Genomic DNA, 20,879 nt, shown 5'->3' on the forward strand with positions numbered 1-20,879 from the left:
CAAAAATACAGATTCGAAGGGGTGCATGCACCCCAGTGTTTATAGTAACACTATCAATAGCCAAACTGTGGAGAAAGCCCAAATGCCCACTGACTGATAAATGGATGAAAAAGATGTGGTATATATATTCAATAGAATATTACTCGGTCATCAAAAAGAATGAAATCTTGTCGTTTGCAACAACGTGGATGGAGCTAGAATGTGTTACATTAATGGAAATAAGTCAGTCAGAGAAAGACAAATACCATATCACTTCTCGTATGGGGAATTTAAGAAATAAAACAGATGAGGGGCACCGGGATGGCTCAGTTGGTTAGCTCTGGATTTCAGCTCAGATCATGATCTCACTGTTCCCGAGTTCGAGACCTGCATCAGGCTCTGTGCTGACGGTGGGGAGCCTGCTTGGGATTCTCTGTCTCCCTCTCTCTCTCCCTCTCCAACATGCAGCCTCTCAAAAATAAACAAACAAAAATTTTAAAGAAACAAAACAAATGAACATGTGGAAAGGGGGGGGAAGGAAAAAAGAGACAAGGAAACAAACCGTAAGAGACTCTTCACCATAGAGAACAAATTGAGGGTTGCTGGAGAGGAGGTGGGTGGGGGTTGGGCTAAATGGGTGATGGGTATTAAGGAGGGCACTTGTTATGAAGAGCACTGGGTGTTGTATATAAGTGATGAACCACTGAATTCTACTCCTGAAACCAATATTCCACTGCATGCTAACTACCTAGAATTTAAATAAGAAATACCTGCATACATATATAAACATATAAAATCTCTATAAATAAGTAAGTAAAGCAACGTGGGCAAAATGCTGAGAACAGACTTGTTTTCTTACTCTCTGTATGTTTCACAAAAGTGAATAAAGGGGAAAGTATTCATGTAAAGATGTTCTGCACCATCTCAAATCCTGCCCCAAAGCAGCAGTGGTTTATGTGCCACTCTTTGGGAAACAAGGCTGTAAGTGGCTTAAAATACAGACCACAGAACGTGGGTCCAAATGTCACCTCTACCGTGTACTCACTGTGTAATCCGAAGAGTTACGTAATACGGGGGCGCCTGGGTGGCTCTGTCCGTTAAGCGTACAACTCTTCATTTCGACACAGGTCGTGATCTGATGGTTCGTAGGATAGTGCAGAGCCTGCTTGTGATTCTCTCTCTGCCTCTCCCCCACTCATTCCCTCTGTCTCTCTCAAAATAAATAAATAAACATTAAAAAAAAAAAAAAGAAAAGTTACTTAATACCTTTAGGCTGCAGTTGCCGCCTGGGTCGGTTGCATTAATATCTCCCTCACAACGTAGCGGCGACAGTGAAACAATGACTTAACGACCGTCACGAGGGATAATGACCTCAAAGCGGTACATTTTTCTGGCCAACGGGAAGTATCAAAAAAAAAAAAAAGACTTGTATCCTTTTATTATCTAGGGGGAGAGGTCAAGAAAGACAGACATTCTAGGAGAAATGACACTTGATTTGAATGTCAAAGGACTTTGAGGAATTAATCAGTTGGGCAAGAGAATCAAGGAGTGTTTTGTACAAAAGGGACAGAATGGCATGTGGCAGAAACCTGAGTGTACATAATCGAACTTGGGGAGCACCTACGGACAAAGCCAAGCATTTAATGTTTGTAGTCCCAATCTCTGATAATATTTCACCTCCAGCCTCGGGTCTATCCTTTCAATGCGCGGCGTAAGTCAAAACCCACTTAGGAGATGATGATGAATTGCTTTGAGATGAATGGAAAGAATGACAGTGACCTGTGGGAAGCAATAATTTATCTGGACTTGAACAGACTGTGTAGTCAAATGCTAAAAACAGAACTGGAGGGAAACATGGTGAACACATCTGAAGATGATCCCCCTTTTCCCTACTTTTATTTCTGTTTTCCATAGCATCTCCATTTTCCAGACACACTTTCCAGATGCGCTCTGGAAAACTAGTCCGTTAAAAGAGCATGACGCAAATTATAAGCCTTTACACAAGATTGCTGTAACTGAAGAAATTAGTTTTTTGTTGGGGTTCGATGGCTGAGCCATGGACTGGATCACTGCCTGGCTGGTTGGCTGGTTGAATTACGTTAATAACCAGACTGGGAACCTGTAGGTCCGGCTATTATGTTGTCTTAAGAAGCAGAACATCTTGGAATGATTCATATCAGTGCTTAAAATCTTAGACTTTGTGACAGTCAAAGAGGAAAATTGAATACAAAATGGCTAATGTGGCAGTGGGGTGTAGCCGTAACCTAACTGTAACTTTTTTCCTTAAAATAATAATTTTTAAAAAATGGACCCGAGCGGGGAAAGTAATAAAATAGCAAAAGAGCCTGTGGAATAAATCAAAATTCTGTGGCCACACCGCCACAACATTATACCCAAACTGTCTGGCCAATCATATCGTATTAGCAACCATATATCGGATGGATAAGACCAGTGAGCTTGAGCCAATTCTCTTTTCAATACCTATGCCCTCAGGGAAAAATGCAGAACCAAGGCCCTAGTGAGTGATCACATGTTCAGTGCTAAGAAAGGGACTGATATTGGAGCCAAGGCATTTTCCCCTTTGTCCAAAACTCTGAAAATGATAATTGTTCAAAGATGTCAGCAATCAACAAGAAGCAAGGAGGGCCATGGTTACTCAAAAGCCATTACAGAAAAGAGCTTACCAGAACAGTTGTAAGCAAGTGAGGCATCCCAAATGACACAGGATGCAATTTCATGGCTTGGCTTGCCCTGTTTCCTGAATGCTGCCATAAATTCATCTCCTAAGTATGTTTATTTGACAACTCATGAAAACCTTCATCGAGTGTTCTTTCGGGAAGCATTAAATGAAGATGGCTAGTTTTCAGTGGGTTAAAAGTTTCGCATCATGAATTTGTTTTTAAAGGTCCCAAAGCTAATTTTACTAAAATACATTCGTATTCAAAAAACCTTTTCTAACTGAATGGGGGAACTTTTATTTCATTCAAGTCTTAAAATGCACCTCCCTCCTGAAATAAGCGGTTTCCCATTTTGTGTGGAAAAGACTAGCACACAGTCCCCTTGAGGGGCTGAAGTCACGCAGTCAGGGTCTGAGGTCCAAGATGACCAGGCGGCCTGTGTCCAGGCCTTGGCCGGGCCCAGCCTTGGCCCCCAGTGAGGCCCTGACGTCCATGGCCAGGCTGGCGAGAAAGGGCTCATCTCCTGTGGGTCTGCACACTCAAGATGTCCACTGTCCTCTCCACCAGGTCCAGGGAACCAGGGCCCTTACAGGGGTCGCCCCTTGTCCCTGATTTCACTAACCCATCATCAACCGTGGTCCAGAAGCAGATGCTCCTTCTGACACAGTGTCAGAACGTCGCTAATAGCCTAACGCTACGTCACAAGGCCTACGTCATTCACACCCGTTCATCTCATCAGGTAGACATTTTATTACCTCCCATCATCACAAGAATTGTGAGTACAGTACAACAGGATATTTTGAGAGAGAGAGAGAGAGAGACTATATTTGCATTTCTTTTACTACAGTATCTTGTTATAATTGTTCTATTTATTATTATAGCTGTTCATTCTCACTGTGCCTAATTTATGAATTAAACGTTGACGTAGATACGTATAATTAAAAAAACCCATAATATATATAGGGTTAGGTACTATCCCTGGTTTCAGGTATCCACTGGGGTTCTCGTAATGTATTCCCCCACAGATACGGGGGAGGCTACTGTACTTCAAAAGGTGAATGTTGTGGATGCATCCAAAACGTCTCCTGCTCAGACAGTAAGGAGGTGAGGTGCACCCACAGAGCGGCGTCTGGATCCTGGGCTGGGAGCGGCTGCTGCTGGTCTGTCACCTGAAGTGAAGAAAGTCCCCGCCCCTTACAGATGCCGGAGACTCAGGTGGTCTTCAATGGCTCCCCCCACTCCCAGAGGTCTAGCAGATGATGACGGGCACCCCGGCTGCTGGGAAGTGCAGGATCCAAACCCCAGGCTTGGGCCTTTCCAGAGAGCCCCCTAGCGGTAGAAGGCCTTCTCCATCTTCTTTGCAGCCGTGTCACAATAAGCAACAACCTTCGACCCTTGCTTGCCTACATTCCAGATAGTGAAGGTTGCCCCATGCGGGAGGACCTTTTCTTCCAGAAAGTGGACATGGTGGGTCCAGATGGTGGCCTGAAGAATGGAGTGTGTGGCCATGGGTGATGGTAGCAGTAGAGAATCTCCACTAGGATGACTCCACTGTCCTTTGTGAGGTGGTCATAAGAGAACAGCAGATCCCTTGGCATACTCTGCAAGAGAGAATGAGAACCATCAGCCATTGCTGGTGTTTCCCTCCATGTCCTGAATTTTTCATTCCTACTATCCAATCTAAAGGCAAGGCATTTCAGTATTAACAAGAGGCCCAGAACCCCCTAGATGATGTTCAAAACAATAGGTGCGGATGTAACGTTATAACGCTTTACACTTCATTGCCCAAACCTTTTTTTTAATTTATTTTTGAGAGAGAGAAAGAGAGAGAGAGGAAGTACATGAGCAGGGGAGGGGGCAGAGAGAGGGAGAGAGAGAGAGAATCCCAAGCAGACTCCATGCTGCCAATGCAGAGCCCCATGTAGGGCTCGATCCCACGGACAATGAGATCCGTGACCTGAGCCAAAATCAAGAGTCGAACGCTTAACCGACCGAGCGGCCCAGGTGCCCCCGATTGTCCGTATCTTTAATGACTTCACGAGCAATGCACATATATATTAATTAATTTTCATATCCGATTCTGAGGTGGCCAGAGAAGAAAACAGAAACTCAGACAAGTAATTGACTTTCTCACATTGTGGGTTCCACAAAAGGAGAAAGAGAGAAGTTAGGGAAGCCTCTTTGAAATTTCTCTGGATGATAGAAGAAGGAGACAGAGGGGCACCTGGAGGGCTCAGTCGGTTGAGTGCCTGACTCTTGAATTCAGCTCAGGTCACGATCCCAGGGTGGTGGGATCGAGCCCTGTGTCGGGCTCTGAGCTGAGCACGGAGCCTGCTTAAGATTCTCTCTCTCCCTCCCCCTGCCCCTGTCCCTTGCTCTCTCTCTCTCTCTCTTTTTTTTTTAACTTTTTTTTTCAACGTTTATTTATTTTTGGGACAGAGAGAGACAGTGCATGAACGGGGGAGGGGCAGAGAGAGAGGGAGACACAGAATCGGAAACAGGCTCCAGGCTCTGAGCCATCAACCCAGAGCCTGACGCGGGGCTCGAACCCACGGACCGCGAGATTGTGACCTGGCTGAAGTCGGACGCTTAACCGACTGTGCCACCCAGGCGCCCCTCTCTCTCTCTCTTAAAAAAAAGGAAGCAGATGGAAAAATACTGGAAGCATAGACATTGGGAATCAAAGAATGGGAAAGAATTTAAGAAAGAAAATTCTTCATACTTTTAATTAAACAAATCAGATAAATCTTTCTTGGGAGTAGAAGCTGCTTGTTTTACTTTGTTGTCTTACAAAAGGTCGGGAAGGGGGGGGAGCTGGTTTGGCAGAAATACCAAAAGTTCAGTGTTTTGAGTTGAAACACTTTTTTTCCACAACCACCCCCAGCAGGAGCTTTTATAGGTAAAATGACACCTTGCATTTTTCGGCGTTTGGGGCATGTTTAAATGACGGAAGCGGAAAACCATTCACACTGGAACCAAGGTCCTATTTGCCCCTCGTCATAGACCTTCCCCATGCCGTGTACATAAAGGCCGCGGTTGCTCCTGAGGGGTAATCAGGGGCCTTCGGACCGCAGAGAGTGAAAAGCAGTGTGCTCCAAAATGTCATCTGCCGCTATCGCCCAGGAAAGAAGGATCGCCTGTAAGAAAGGTATAAACAGCTTGCAGAAGCACAATGGGACCATTTTTGGCAATCAAGAACCCAAGCAAATATTCATGTGAAATCCAAGACCACCAAGTAGAAGGATCGGACTGTTCCTTCCTGAAGGCTTGCCGTATAGTGTTTAAAGCTTGGACTTGCCTTTTAGAACACAGTGCATCTTTGGGTCTGAAACCGCCCTTCCTACTCTGCTGGGCTCTCTAGATGCCTTTCGTCACTCTTGTCCATGCACTGTATCAACTCAGTCATTCAACAGCACATTTCTGAAGTGTGGAAGGCAACGTCTCCTACTCCGCGATACCCAAAAGGAACAAAAGTTCCTGTCTCGAAAGCAGAAGTTTGGAGCCTTAAAGGCCACAAGCCTTTATTGGGCTAATTTGAATACCTTGTTTACATCTAATATTTTTAGATCGAATAATAAAGCATCATGGTCTTGTTGCAAAAACGAGTTCAGATAAAGAAAAGTATTGATTTCATTTATTTATTTTTAGATGTTTATTTTTGAGAGAGGGAGAGCGCAAGCTGGGGAGGGGCAGAGAGAGAGGGAGACACAGAATCGGAAGCAGGCTCCAGGCCCTGAGCTGTCAGCACAGAGCCCGACGTGGGGCTCGAACTCACGAACTGTGAGATCATGACCTGATCCGAAGTCAGATGCCTAACCAACTGAGCCACCCTGGTGCCCCAAAAGTATTAATTTTAAAAATAATAAAGATATTTCCTTCCCTCAATACTGTTTCCCCAAGAAAACCTAATAGCTTGGAAATAGTCTTAGAGAGCCTCATCACTGTTTATAAAGATATCTATGCCTTGTCCAAATGTCTCTGTATTTAAAAACAGTGAGACCGTAGTGTTCGGAAATTTCCTCTTTAAAATGTCCTGTGATGAGCATTTTCTACATTGGTATACTCAGATGTATTTCACTTCCTAACCTTTTAAGATGTCACATTGTATGAATACACCATAACCAACTAGTTATCTACCTATTAACATATAGGTTGTTTTTCCAATGTTTGCTATTCTACCACAGTAGAAAGGAAATATCTGTGAAATTTTGTTTAAAAATTGCTTTGTAGGGGTGCCTGGGTGGTTCATTCAGTTAAGCGTCCGACTCCTGATTTTGGCTCAGGTCATGATCTCACAGTTCATGAGTTGAAACCCCACATGGGGTTCTGTGGTGACGGTGCGGAGCCTGCTTGGGATTCCCTGTCTCCCTCTCTCTCTGCCCTGTGCTCGCTCTATCTCTTTCTCTCTCTCTCTCTCTCAAAAATAAACAAACTTTATTTTAAAAAGTAAGTAAATAAATAACCATAAAGTAAATAAAAATTGCTTTTTATCTGATTATGAGAGTAGTATATGTTCACTGTAGAAAACTTGAAGAATACAGATCTTCCTCAACTTACAATAAGGTTATGTCCCAACAAACCTGTCATAAATTGAAAATATCAAAAGTCAAAAACCCATATAACACACCCAACCTACCGAACATCATAGCTTAGCCTAGTCTACCTTCGATGTGCTCAGAACACTTCCATTAGCCTACTGTTGGCCCAAATCATCTAACACAAGGCCTATGTTATAATAAAGTGTTGAATATCTCATGTAAATTATTGAATACTACACTGAAAACGATAAGCAGAATTGTGGGGACCGAACGGGTATATCAGTTGTTTACCCTTGAGATCAGGGGCTGAATGAGTGCTTCCATGGCCCAACATCACGAGAGAAGATTGTACCTAGCCTGGGGAAGGATTAAAATTCCAAAATTGCAAGTGTGGTTTCTACAGAATGCGCAACGCTTTTGCACCATCGTCAAGTCGAAAAATCCTAAGTCGCCCCATTGCAATTCAGACTATCTGTACAGAAAATTATAATAAGCACCAGGTTCCCCTTGCTATTTCCTTTTTTTTTTTTTTTCTGGCCTGGAGCAAGCATGTGAGGCTGGATATGGAGGAGTCACCTTGTGACCTTGAGGTGACAAGCATGAGGACAAAAGCCGCAGGCTAAAGATGATAGAATGCAAAGACAGAAGGAGCCTGGGACATCGATGACATTGTGGAGACAAGTCACAAGCTTTGGACATTCTATATCCATATTTTCTTGTTAGAAGAGAAAAAATAAAACACTATTTGAATAACCTACTTGACTGTAGTATAGGGTTCTACTATATACTACTAAACATAATTTCTGATATTCCGTATATGCAGTTTTCTTTATTGGACTTCACTCACTTAACATTACAATGTGAGCACTCCCCATGCCCTTTAAACATTTCTTAAAAGCATGATTCCTAGGGCATCTGGGTCGCTCAGTTAAGGGTCTGACTCTTGACTTTGGCTCAGGTCATGATCTCACGATTTGTGGGATCAAACCTCCCATCGGGCTCTGCACTGGCAGCATGGAACCTGCTTGGGATTCTCTCTCTCAGCCTCTCTCTTTGCCCCTCCCTCACTCGTGTTCTGTCTCTCTCTCAAAAATAAATAAATAAGCTTTTGAAAAATAAGCGTGACTCCTAATGACTGCACCACGTATCTTTATATGGGTGTATCATAATATTGTTGAGCTTGTAAGTTACTTCTAATTCCTAATTTAAACTTATCATGGAATGTATACGGATAAATATTAATTTTGATTATATGTTTGTTTTCTTAACATTTTTTAAAGGTTTATTCATTTTTCAGAGACAGAGAGAGACAGAGCATGAGGGATGGGGCGGGGCAGAGACAGAGGGAGACACAGAATTCGAAACAGGCTCCAGCCTCTGAACTGTCAGCACAGAGCTGACATGGGGCTCGAACTCACGGACCGCGAGATCGTGACCTGAGCTGAAGTCGGAGGCTCAACCGACTGAGCCACCAAGGTGCCCCATGTTTGTTTTCTTAAGACACATTTCTAGATCTGGGATTATGATGTCAAAGAGGAAAACAATTTTCAATATTTTAACAAATATTGTTTTCCTGGAATATTTTTTTCAAATTAACTCTCCAAACTGCAACAGTGTATTAGAATAGCATCTCAAAACATACTCACCCACACTTAAATATGTTTTTAGGGGCACCTGGGTGGCTCAGTCAGTTAAGCGTTGCACTCCTGATTTCAGCTCAGGTCACGATCTTACAGTTTATGAGATTAAGCCCCATGTTGGGCTCTGTGCTGACAGCACGGAGCCTGCTTGGGATTCTCTCTCTCCCTCTGCCCCTCCCCTCTACTGCACCAGCATGAATGTGCACTCTCCCTCTCTGTCAAAACAAAAAAATAAACATTTCAAAAACTGTTTTTAGTCATGGAAAATAAGAGAATAATGGCATTTAACTGTTGCTTTAATTTTTAGTTTTCAATTGCTAGTTATAATATTTATGTCCCCTCCATCATTTTACTCTCTTAACGCATTATAGAAGATAAGCATTTTCAAACACGTTATAATCATCTATTATTAAAAACGAAGTCTCCAAGTCACGTTACAGCTTTCAGACACACGGCTATTAAAATTATTACAGCATCTAATGAACCCATGATTTCCCTGGATGTTTAACAAGTGAATAAGTGATTACGCCAGTTCCTCGGTGATTACAGACGTCTCTCAATATGCCACTGAGATATTATTCCAAAGTAACGACAATTTCATAATAACAAATATAAATACCCACAATGGGCCAAGCGCTGTCCTAAGTGCTTTTGCATATATTGACTCATCCACGCATCATAACAACCAATGAAGCAGGTACTATTACTGTCCCCATTTTGCAGATGAGGAAACTGAGGCACAGAGAGGAAAAGTAACAAGGCCCCGTCTCGCAGTTTATAAGTGGTGAAACTAGCTTAGGAACTCAGCGGTCAGGGTCTAGAACCCATGCTGACAATTATTATATGATGTTGTTTTATCAGACGGTGCTACGAATGTTATCACAACTCTGCGCTTGACATACTTCTCGGGGGTGGCTTTTAATCACGTCCGTCCCTTCACGAACTCGCTGTTTGAACTCAGACAAGCCCTTTAACCTCTCGGAGTCTCAGGTTCCGAGCTCCATTTCTTCCAGCACAACGTGCCTGGCCGTTTTGGTGGTCTTATGCCTGAGAAGCATTTACTTGGTTGTGGTCCAATCCACCTCTCGGTAATCAGTATCAATGATAATTAGAAAACCCCCAATCCATCTGAAAACGATTGATTCCATAGCTCATGTTGACAGGGCCCTGAATCACACTGCAGACCTTGGGAGAGCAGGCTGCTCCCTACGGCGGCAGAACTGCAGGGGGGCGGGGGGACCAGCGGAAGGGGGAGCTTGAGGAGAGCCCAGAGGGAGGACGGCCCAACTGGCGAGGTTGGCAAGCAAAGGCGGCTTCTTCCATAAAGCTGTTCTGTGATGAGTGAGAGAAGTCGAAACTCTCACAAGAGCACTCCGTTATTCAGCACCATGGCCCCAACTTCTCACCGTGGGGGCTTTTAAGGACTTGGCTTTGGAGAAAGTCACCAGATCACATTTCCTTCTGTACTCCAAATCAAAGGGTGTGGAGTCCTGGGAAACCTTCACAGGAAAGCAATCTATTGGTTCTGATGAAGGAGGTGAAGGGATGATGTTTTGAGGTTTTAACTATTTTTTTTTTCTCAGTATATTCTGCCCTTTGTCTTCCCTCTGTGCAAGCAGGTAACTGGCTCTGTTCTTGTTGCCCTAAGGGAAAGAGGTAGGGCACCTCAGGCAAAACAGAAGCAGCTTGCAAGGTCAGTGATTCAAAAAGTCTAAGCGCATGGAGGAGGCAATTCCACAGGGAGAGAGGACCTTTAAAAGAGAGAAAGGGAGGGATGCCTGGGTGGCTCCGTAGGTCGGGCACGCCTTGGGCTCAGGTCATGATCTCGCTTCAGTTGTTCGAGCCCCGCGTCGGGCTCTATGCTGAGAGCTCAGAGCCTGGAGCCTGCTTCGGATTCTGTGTCTCCCTCTCTCTGCCCCTCCCTCACTCGCACTCTGTGCCTCAGTCTCAAAAATGAATAAAAACAATAAACATTTCTAAAAAAAAAAAAAGAGAGAGAGAGAAAGGGAGAAGGCTTGTCTTTGCACTAGAAATAGATTCTTCCAAGTTGGGGGGAGGGGAATGAAGCCAAAACAGAAGAGATTCTTGAAGGCAGCCAAGGACCTTTTACTTCATTTCATTTCATAGCGGCTCCAGCAGGGAAGCATCAAGACCCTAGAAAGCAATGTCTGCGAGGTGTTCCCAGCAGGTGGGTCTAAATGCAGAGTTGGCAATGATTCCAGAGTCCCAAGGGTAGTGGGAAGGCAGCCAAGGACCTCTGACTTAAAGAAACCATGTGGCCCAGGAGAGTAGACATCTCAGCAGTAACCTATATAGACCCCTGATTAATGACCACAAGCCTGTTCTCTCATCACCTGTTACCACCCCGATTCCCACCCCCCCCCAACACCACATAAGAGGTTGACAGTGTGAGGTTGACCTCCTTGAGTAGACCCTAAGAAGGACTGTGGTTAGTCCCCCCCCCCAAAATCCCCCATCATTGAGCCCTTGATGCTCAAGGTCTGAAATATAGATGTTAGACTACAGGGATTGGAGTCTGAGAGTCGTATATGCCCTAGCAATTTTAAGGGTCAATTCTCTCAGCCCCACTTTTTTTTTTTTTTATCATGTGGTGATTCACTGTTTTCTCCTCCTCCCAAGGTGGGGGGGGGGTGGTGGTGGAAATAAACATCCTGACAGAAAGGAATTTATCTCCTATTTGATGAAAAGGCTTCAATATCTGTACTTAAGATTTTGGCATTCACTTTTACCCCTCACTCATATGCACATTCAGGGCTACGCAGAGCGATGCCCAAACAAAAGTCAATTTCAGAATGTTGAACTTCTCATGAGCTGGCTTCTCCACAATTTGAACTTAGGATGCCAGGAAGTTTAGTTATTTCAAATCTGAAAAGAATATCACCAAGCCACACCTCTCAAAAAATGTTATTAACATATGATTCTTTCCTAAACAAGGAAGAAGGGAAACGTAGTTGCATTCACAAAGAATGTACGAAGTCTGCCAAGAAAGCAAATAATTTTTGGAAGTCACCCTTATTTGGAAATATTCTAGTCATAGAACCACAGTTGTTTAAACAAAAGCATCCACCATATCTCCTTCTGAAAATATGTACTTCCAAACTATATAAAAAGAATTAAATACTATGTTACTCAGTTCTTTTGTGATTTGCTTGAAAACAGCTTAGGTTAAAAAAAACAATCAAGATAAAGGCGGCCAAGAACTACAAGTAGCTTCCTGTCGGCATTGTGATGTAGTGGAAAACTCATACCTCTGGAGTCAAACAGACCTGTTTTGGAAGGTTGGCTGCACTCTTAACTAGTTGGGTGACCTTGGGCAAGTAACTTTATCTTCCCTATGATTCATCTGCAAAAATAATTAAATTATGTTAAATGAGAAAACAGATGTGAAAGGGCTCATTGAAGGATATTCCCCCTCCGGGCCTCAATAGAAAAACAGGGAAGAGTTATACACGGTTATTATAATATAAAGTAATAAACGAAGACGTGTCTCAGTCTGGACGCAAAACCACTTACATGAGCTCAAATAGGCTTTGAACAGAATGAAACAATGTAAAGTGATATTTGGCCAAGTGCAAAATTATAAACTGGAGCGAGATGCATTGAAATAAATTCTACTTATTTGACTTTCAAGAGTACTCCTATAAAAATCTTTTTTTAAGGTCACCAGGTGCTTTACGAAATCTGCTATAGGCAAGACATCTAGAAATTCTAATGTATAAAAAATGTCAGGTCTTGTTATTTCTGAGGGAATTCTGAGAGCAAGATCAATGAAAATAAATATCTACCATTTCTACTGTTTTAGCCTCAAGCCTAAAAGAGCAGACGAGGTGGCTCTGATAGAATGAAGACACCAGGGTCGATGGCAAAATTATAAAGTAGCCACCCTACCTCAAGGCATTCACTTCGTTGTCCAATCATTTCGTGATGTCCTCCGGCTGTGTTGAAATAATTCTGCCAAGAAACCTATGCTCTACTCTAATTAAGTGTTATGATCTAGGGGGTCAGCAAACTATGGAACTGTGGGCCAAGGTCAGACTGCTTTGTTTTTGTAAATAAAGTTTTATGGGAACACAGCCATGCCCATTCAGCTATGCGTTATGGCTGCTCTCATACGACAACGAGCAGAATTAAGTAGCTGTAACAAAGACCATATGGCCCACAGAGACTGAAATATTTACTACCTGGATCTTCACAGAGAAAGTGAACCCCTAACAACCCACTTGCTACCTAAAGTCAAGGGCAATATATTTAACCTATCAATGGGAAATTTTCATTTTAAGATGACCATGTTAACTTCGTCTGGAGATTGCCTGGGAGAAAATTTCTGAGCAGAGAGAGACAGAGGGAGAGTTCTCTTTCTGCACCTGACTCATGCTTATTTCCTTCCAAAACTAATAAAAGTCAGCAAGGTGGCACCCTACATTGAAAAGTTTGCCAAATTTAGAACTCAGGGTGACTTATTAGCTGACCTTATTTCACTTGAACCTTTTTATAGCCAAAGTCAGCTTTGGGGAAGGGTAGGGGACATCTACCAATCTTTTAGGAGATTTGCTCTGAAATAATATGGCTGAAACACATTAGCTGTCCAACATTCTTTGTAAGATTTTGAAAATTTTGAGAATCATATCAGTGATATTTCTTGGAATACTGAACAATGAGCTACAGCACTGTTGAGTGTCATAAACCTTCTGCCCAAATCCGAACTGACAATCAGTCTGATTCAACCCACAGCTCGTCCTCCCAAATAGTGTTGTTTGAATGAATGATAAGGAATCCAAATGAAGTAAAATAGTGACTGAAATAACTGGAAAAACCAAAGACAGGAATCGGGGCAAAAATCTCCATTCTGAGTATGCAAAACTTCACGATGGAGGCATGCCACAATAAGTAATTCAAAAGCTTCAACTAACTTGTGTCAGAGGGTCTTTGTTATAGAAAGCTGGAGGAGAGAAAGTCAAGGTTAGTCTGGCTTTCTTTCTTCTTCGTGGACATATTCCCTGGTAAAGTTCAAACCAATGCTAGTCTTGATTATTTATTTTTATGATGCCTACAACAAAAATAAAGCACTCTCCATATTTTTCCCAAGAACTTGCAAGTTTTAAATGTATTTTCAAATAAAAGTGGTAGGGGGAAGCTTTTTTTGAAAAATAGGATCTCAGGGTCACCTGGCTGGCTCCGTCGGTAGAGCATACAACTCTTGATCTTAGGGTTGTGAGTTCAAGCCCCAGGTTGGGTGCAGAGTTTTCCTTAAAAATAAATAAATAAATAAATAAATTAATTAATTAATTAATTAAAAATAGGATCTAAATAAATGCCAGCAAAGTTTAGAGTCTAGGCACTGAGGAAGGGGAAATTTTAAATGGCAAATTAGTATCTTTTAGCAACAAAGCCACATATAATGAATGACATAGATTCATACTTTTCACAAATAGCTCTTACTCAATTCTAAATCTGGTTCTACCATTTGGTTGGTAAAAAAACTTCTCGGTTTTTCTCTGAGAGGGGGGAAAGAACAGAATGAAAGCTATTCCTGGAACAATGTGGTAACAAATTAGACTGTAGGTTCTAAATTGTGTTATAAGATATCCAGGTATGTGCTTACCCGTTTGGAGACAAAGGGGCTTTTACCACAGTTGCTGGGGGGTTATTTGCAAATACGTTTTGACGCCAGAGGTGACAGAACAAGGTAATAGGACAAGTCTCAGAGGATCAGGAGCCCTATCATTGGGTCAGTAATGGTTTTGGAGAGCCCAAGTAATGAAATGCCGTTAACAGTAATGTCATGTCCAACAGCTATCCTACTCACAGGCTTAGGGACAAGGACAGCCAGAGTTGCAAAATGGACCGGTGTCCTTAAAGCTGAGTAGGCTACTGTCAGCCAAACACTAATGAGGGGCCTCGGACCGTGTCCACCAGAAAGAACGATGTGAAAACCGAAACAGTTATGGCAGAGAATTGGAATACCACTGAGTTCTCCTGGGGTCTGAACTTAAAGGCCCATTTCACCCTGCCCAAAATAACAAGACTTAGGACTTTTCAGGAGGCCACATCAACAGGCCATCAGGAATTGGGAGGCAAATTTTCACCTATACAAAAACAGGAGCAAGCAGAGAGCACTCAGATCGTAAATCATAATCATGCTAACCTTTTCAGTTAGCATTCTCATCACTTTGAGAATCAAATCTGACATCCTAATCGTGGGCCAATATGCCCCTACATGTTTTTGATTCTGTACATTTCTCAGCCCTTACGTCTCACTGTTTTTGGACACCCTGCCCCAGCCACACTCTTCTCCCTGTCATTGTCATAACGTGCCAAACGCATTCTCACCTCAAAACCTTCAGATTTGCTGTGCCCGTGACCTGGAATATCCTTCCCCTGGAACCTGACTTAGTTTACCTCTTGACTATATTGGTGTCTCTAGTCAAACATCACCACCTGAGAGAGGCTGCCCCTGACTTGACATAAAACTACTGCCCAATTCATGCTCTATCCATGTCTCCTGTTTTAATTTTCCTTCTAATAATTATCACCATGTGATGATAGAGGGCCTATTTGCGGGCTAATTTATTATCTATGCCTTGGAGACCTGGTTTTGTTCACGCCTCATCCCCGAGACTTAGAATAGGGCCCGGCATAGAGTGGCTGCTCAGCTAATGTTTGTTGAATGAATAAATGAATGCAATCGGCTTTTGGAGAAATTTTGCTTCCAGACTGTGCGAGACTTCCACTGCCTAACACCGTTACACATAGGAAAATCAATTTTTTTTTGAATTTCTGGGAAAGTTCATTCCATAAGTGATCTTTGCCATTTCACAATTTAACTCACATTTCAACTTCAGCCTACATGCGGCCATTTAAGCTTGGTTCCTCTTTGGTGGCAAGACATCGGGTTGGTATAATGTCTCTTATGATAGACATTGGTCTATTGGTCTCTCCAAATCATCTCAGAATAGATGTCAGAACAGGTGTCAGAATATCCAAACGCCCTTAGTTCGGCAAGGCCGGAGAGAGATTCGAGTATCTTTTGTTCAGAAGAATCCCAGAAGTAGCAGACGTCATGATTTAGAAGATTAGACCCACAGAGATGGTTGGTCTATTTAAACAGACTCAATCCCCAGCCGGCTGTAGCAGCGGACCTGAAGCGGCTTGTGGCACTTGATCAATAGGACACCCTCATATTGTTTACGGAAAAGCTGTGATGCCCTGAAGTAATCCAAGCACTTCCCCTGAAGCACCTTGGAGAGAAGGTTTGTCGGGTTCTACCTGCTATCTTGGCCTATGAAGCAAAGATTTTATATCTCTCAACAGCTCGGCCAAATATTGACAGTCACACCATTTTCAGCTCCACTGTGTACCCAAGTGAACACATGTTTCCCGAATTATCTTATGTTATTCTCTGCGGGCATCCCATATTCTCCTTTGCTCACACTAGACCACTTCCCTTGATTTTTCTGCCTTAATACGTTTGCGCGTATGGTTCCCTCCCTCGTCCTATAGGGTTTTTTTTTTCCCCCATGCACCTAACGTACCTGTTTATAGTAAACTTCAAGTCCACTCGTTCACTCAAGTACAGCCTCACATCGAAGAGGAAAAGAAAATAAGTAAACGAATCTAAAGATCTGATGGGAAATTTCATTGCCAAAACTTGTGGTTCACCAAAGTGTTGGATTTACTATATGACAACTTTAAAAATAAAATAACAAGGTATTAGCAACTAGGTATATAGCACTCTACGACATAGTCTATTTTTCCCGTGATGCCTATCTTGATGCTCTATATAAAATAATATAGACCAAATCCTCCCACCCCCAAAAAAGTTTGTGCCCCAGGTTTGCAAACATGTGCTTAGACCGTCTATTGGGAAAACCAGCACTGGGTAAGGAGATATCCCCATGGCCTCCTCTGACTTTAGAATCCTTTTTTTTTTAAGTTTATTTATTTTGAGAGAGAGAGAGAGAGAGAGAGAGAGAATCCCACACAGGCTCCATGCTGATGGCACAGAGCCTGATGTGGAGTTCAAACTCCCAAATCATGAGATCATGACCTAAACTGAAATCAAGAGTCCCGTCGCTTAACCGACTGAGCCACCCAGGCGCCCCGGTTCTAGAATCCTAATGACAATATTTCCTTAACACCATACAGGACTGAGGAACATCCAGGAATAAGTTCGCCTTGAGTAGAAGTGTGAAGGACATGGCTCTTGCACTGGCTACCTGAATAGGCCTTCTGAGACCCAGAGAAACTAGCTGCTGACATAAGGTGATTTCAGGGGCCCCCTGAAGCCATCTGATCCTGCTGACCTGTATTTCTTACCATGTACTCAATTTTCATGGTGCTTCTTAAGAAGAAATGAGCCGCGTACCTGGGTTGAGGCATTCTGTTACGTCAGAAAAATAACATTCGTAGGAATTTGTTTATCTAACTAAAATATACTCTTTCAAGGGTGCACGGATGGCTCAGTCAGTTAAGCATCTAACTCGATTTCAGCTCAGGTCGTGATCTCATGGTTTGTGAAACGGGGCCTCACGTCAGGCTGTGTGCTGACAGCCCGGAGCCTGCTTGGGATTCTCTTCCTCTCTCTCTGCCCTTCCCCTGCTCTCTCTCTCTCGCTCTCTCTCTCTCTCTCTCTCACACACACACACACACACACACACACACAATAACTAAACTAAACCATAATAAACTAAACTAAACTAAACTAAACTAAACTATATTCTTTAGACACCAAGCCAAGAGCTGATGTGAGGCTGGTCAACCGTGATGGAGTAGGGATGGGAGTGGGAGGAGGGGAGAGCTAAAACACGGTTCATATTAATTCTGTTCAAATGTGTTGGGAACGTTATGCTAAGGAGTAGCTGAGTTATATAAGATCAGACTATTTTTAGGGGCTAGTCTAGATCAGAAACAAATACTCTTGCCTATGTCAGATCACTTGCACGGGGCCAAATGCATAGGTGGCAAAATACAGATGGAAAATAGCAGGAAAGCAAAAGCAGAGGTTGAAAGGCACCCTATTTAGGGAAAGATTGGTCAGCAGGGATGCAGAGGAAGGGAAGGAACCGTTTATGCTGTGGGGACGGATTAATTTTTCTGTTGTGGAGGCTGGGGGAATGAGACAGATTCTTCTTAGGCTTGCAGATAAAAAAAGACTGAACAGTTCTGGGGAACAGAGCCAAAGTGCCACAAAATACTTAAAGCAGTCAAAATCCTGTTTCTAGGGTAGATAATCTCATCATGTGGAAGGGAGGGAGGTATATGGGGATTGTGACTCTTGATTGAACTGTCAGAAGTCTAACTAACTCAGGAGGGGTGCCTGGGTGGCTCAGTGGGGTAAGGGTCGGGTTCTTGATCTCGGCTCAGGTCATGATCTCACAGTTAATGAGTTCAAGCCCCTCATGGAGCTGGGCGCTCGCGGTGTGGAGCCTGCTTCGGATTCTCTGTCTCCGTCTCTCTGCTCCTCCCCTACTCATTCGTGCTCTCTCTCTCTCTCTCTCTCTCTCTAAAAAATAAACAAACGTTAAAGAAATGTTTTTTTAAAAAGTCTAACTCAATAGCCAAAACGTAGAAACAGCCCAAATAGTCATCAATAGGTAAATGAATAAACAAAGTAGGGTATGGACATCGTTTAGTGAAAAAGGCACGCACAAAAGGTCACGTGTTGTATGATTCCACTTATGTGAAACATCTAGAATAGACAAATCCATACAAACAGAAACCGGATCAGTAGTTGCCAGGTGCTGGGTGTTGGGAACTGGGGAGCATGGGGTTTCCTTTTGGGGTGATGAAAAAAATTGGGAACTGGAGAGCCTTAATGGGTATACAGTATTGTAATCCCCTTAATTGGTCACTGCAAAATGGTTAATTTTATGTGAATTTCCTCTCAATAGAAAAAAAATATTGAAGTTTTGTTCAAATTACAGGGGACTGTAACTTTCAGTATTGAAATACTGAAGATTAGTTCGTTCTTTTTAAGCTGGAGTTAACATCAAAATCAGAAAGTAATATTTAAGGGTTGATGAGAACCAGAGCTAATTGCTTTTGTTTATTTATCTTATTGTTTTTTATTTTCAATCTAGTATAGCTCACATGCAGTGTTATATCAGTTGCAGGTGTACAATATAGTGATTCAACAATTTCATACATTACTCAGTGTTCATCGTGATAAGTCCACTCTTAATTCCCATCAGCTCTTTCACCCCTCCCCCCATCCACCTCCCCTCTGGGAACCATCAGTTTGCGTCTTGGTTTCTCCCCCCCCCCCCCACCTCTTTTGAGCAGGGGAGACGGGCAGAGAGAGAGAGAGAATTTTAAGCAGGCTCCGTGCTCAGCACAGAGCCCAATGCAGGCCTCGATCCCACGACCCTGGAATCATGACCTGAGCCAAAATCGAGAGTTGGATGCTCAACCGACTGAGCCACCCAAGCACCCCTTGTCTCTTTTTTTTTCATTGTTCACTTTTTTTCTTAAATTCCACTTATAAGTGAAGTCATATGGCATTTGTCTTTCTCTGACTGATTTTTCACTTATGATTACCCTCTCTAAATCCATCCATGTTGTTGCAAACGGCAAGATTTCGTTTTTTCTTCTGGCCGAGTAATACTCTATTGTGTATCCATACCATATCTTCATTATCCATTCACCTATCAGGGGACACTGGGGTTGCTTCCATAATTTGGCTATTGTAAATAATGCTGCCATAAACGTAGGGGTGCGTGTATCTTTTGGAATTAGTGTTTTCGTATTCATTGGGTAAATACCCAGGACTGAAATTACTGGGTCATATGGTATTTCTGTTTTTAATTATTTGGGGAACCTCCATGCTGTTTTCCACAGTGGCTGTACCAGTCTGCATTCCCACCAACAGTGCATAAGGGTTCTTTTTTCCTCCACATCCTTGCCAACACATGTCATTTCTTGTGGGGTTTTTTTTGAATGTTTATTTATTTTTGAGAGAGAGAGAAAGGGAGAGGCATAGGGTGAGAGAGAGAGAGAGAGAGAGAGAGAGAGAGAGAGAATCCCAAGCAGGACACATGCTGTCAGCACGGAGCCCAATATGGGGCTCAATCCCACGAACTGTAAAATCATGACCTGAGGGAAAATCAAGAGATGGACGCTTCACCGATCCAGTCACCCAGGAGCTCCTCTCGTGTTTTTGATTTTAGCCATTATGACAACTGTACGGTGATATCTCATTGTGTTGCTGTTGTTGTTGTTGTTTTACTAGACTAGAGCAGCTTTATCGGGGGAAGCCAGGGTTACAACGGATCTAAGAGTTGGCATTGGGGCCCTTCTTCTTGCCAAAGGTGGGCGCAACATTGACAAAGCACAGTTGTACTGCACCCACCCCTTGGCTTCAACTGTCTTCCTTGTCTCATATTTGGCCACCTTGAGAGTTTGCCCTTTTCCTTTCCCCACACGTGAGGGGACCACGGACTTTACCGCCAAGCATGTGGTCGGCTACTTCCAAGGTGATCAGACCCTCGATTCTACACTGACTGACCCAGGGTCGCCTCATCCTCTAGGGGTTTGGCTTCCAGGAGCACAACTGGATCTTCCAGAGCAACACCCTCCAGCGAGGCTACATGAGCCTTGATCTGGGCAACCCTCTTCTGGCCGGTCACCTCTAGGGTGTGTAGGTCCTGGGTGTGGACCAAGAGCTGCATGTCAGCTACTGAACCACCGCCGCTGCAGCTGCTACTGCCTCATGGTGGTTTTGATCTGCATTCCCCTGACGATGAGTGACGTTGAGCATCTTTTCATGTGTCTGTTGGCCATCTGGACGGCTTCTTCACAGAAATGTCTGTTCGTGTTGTCTGCCTGTTTTTTAAATGGATTGTTTGTGGTTTTGGTGTTGAGTTGCGTAAGTTCTTTACACATTTTGGATACTAACCATTTATCAGATATGTCATTTGCAAATATCTTCTTTGTTCGTAGGTTGCCTTTTAGTTTTGTTGGTTGTTTCCTTTGCTGGGCAAAAGCTTTTTATCTTGATGAGGTTCTGATAGTTCATGTTTGCTTTT

At 43.1% G+C, this 20,879-nt stretch overlaps 1 protein-coding gene and 1 pseudogene across 1 annotated transcript; both read right to left on the bottom strand.

Moving 5' to 3' along the window:
* Window positions 1–3,906: 3,906 nt before the first annotated feature.
* Window positions 3,907–4,377, bottom strand: LOC113597843 (UDP-GlcNAc:betaGal beta-1,3-N-acetylglucosaminyltransferase-like protein 1). The gene is given in 3 exon segments (XM_027054913.2): window positions 3,907–3,992; window positions 3,995–4,171; window positions 4,174–4,377. Coding segments are annotated over 3 exon segments (378 nt in total). The 5' UTR covers window positions 4,289–4,377.
* Window positions 4,378–20,125: 15,748 nt separating this feature from the next.
* Window positions 20,126–20,601, bottom strand: LOC106985369 (ubiquitin-like protein FUBI; annotated as a pseudogene).
* Between the last annotated feature and the right edge of the window lie 278 nt (window positions 20,602–20,879).

Source organism: Acinonyx jubatus, chromosome X (genome assembly GCF_027475565.1).
Source record: "Acinonyx jubatus isolate Ajub_Pintada_27869175 chromosome X, VMU_Ajub_asm_v1.0, whole genome shotgun sequence".
NCBI lineage: Eukaryota > Metazoa > Chordata > Mammalia > Carnivora > Felidae > Acinonyx > Acinonyx jubatus.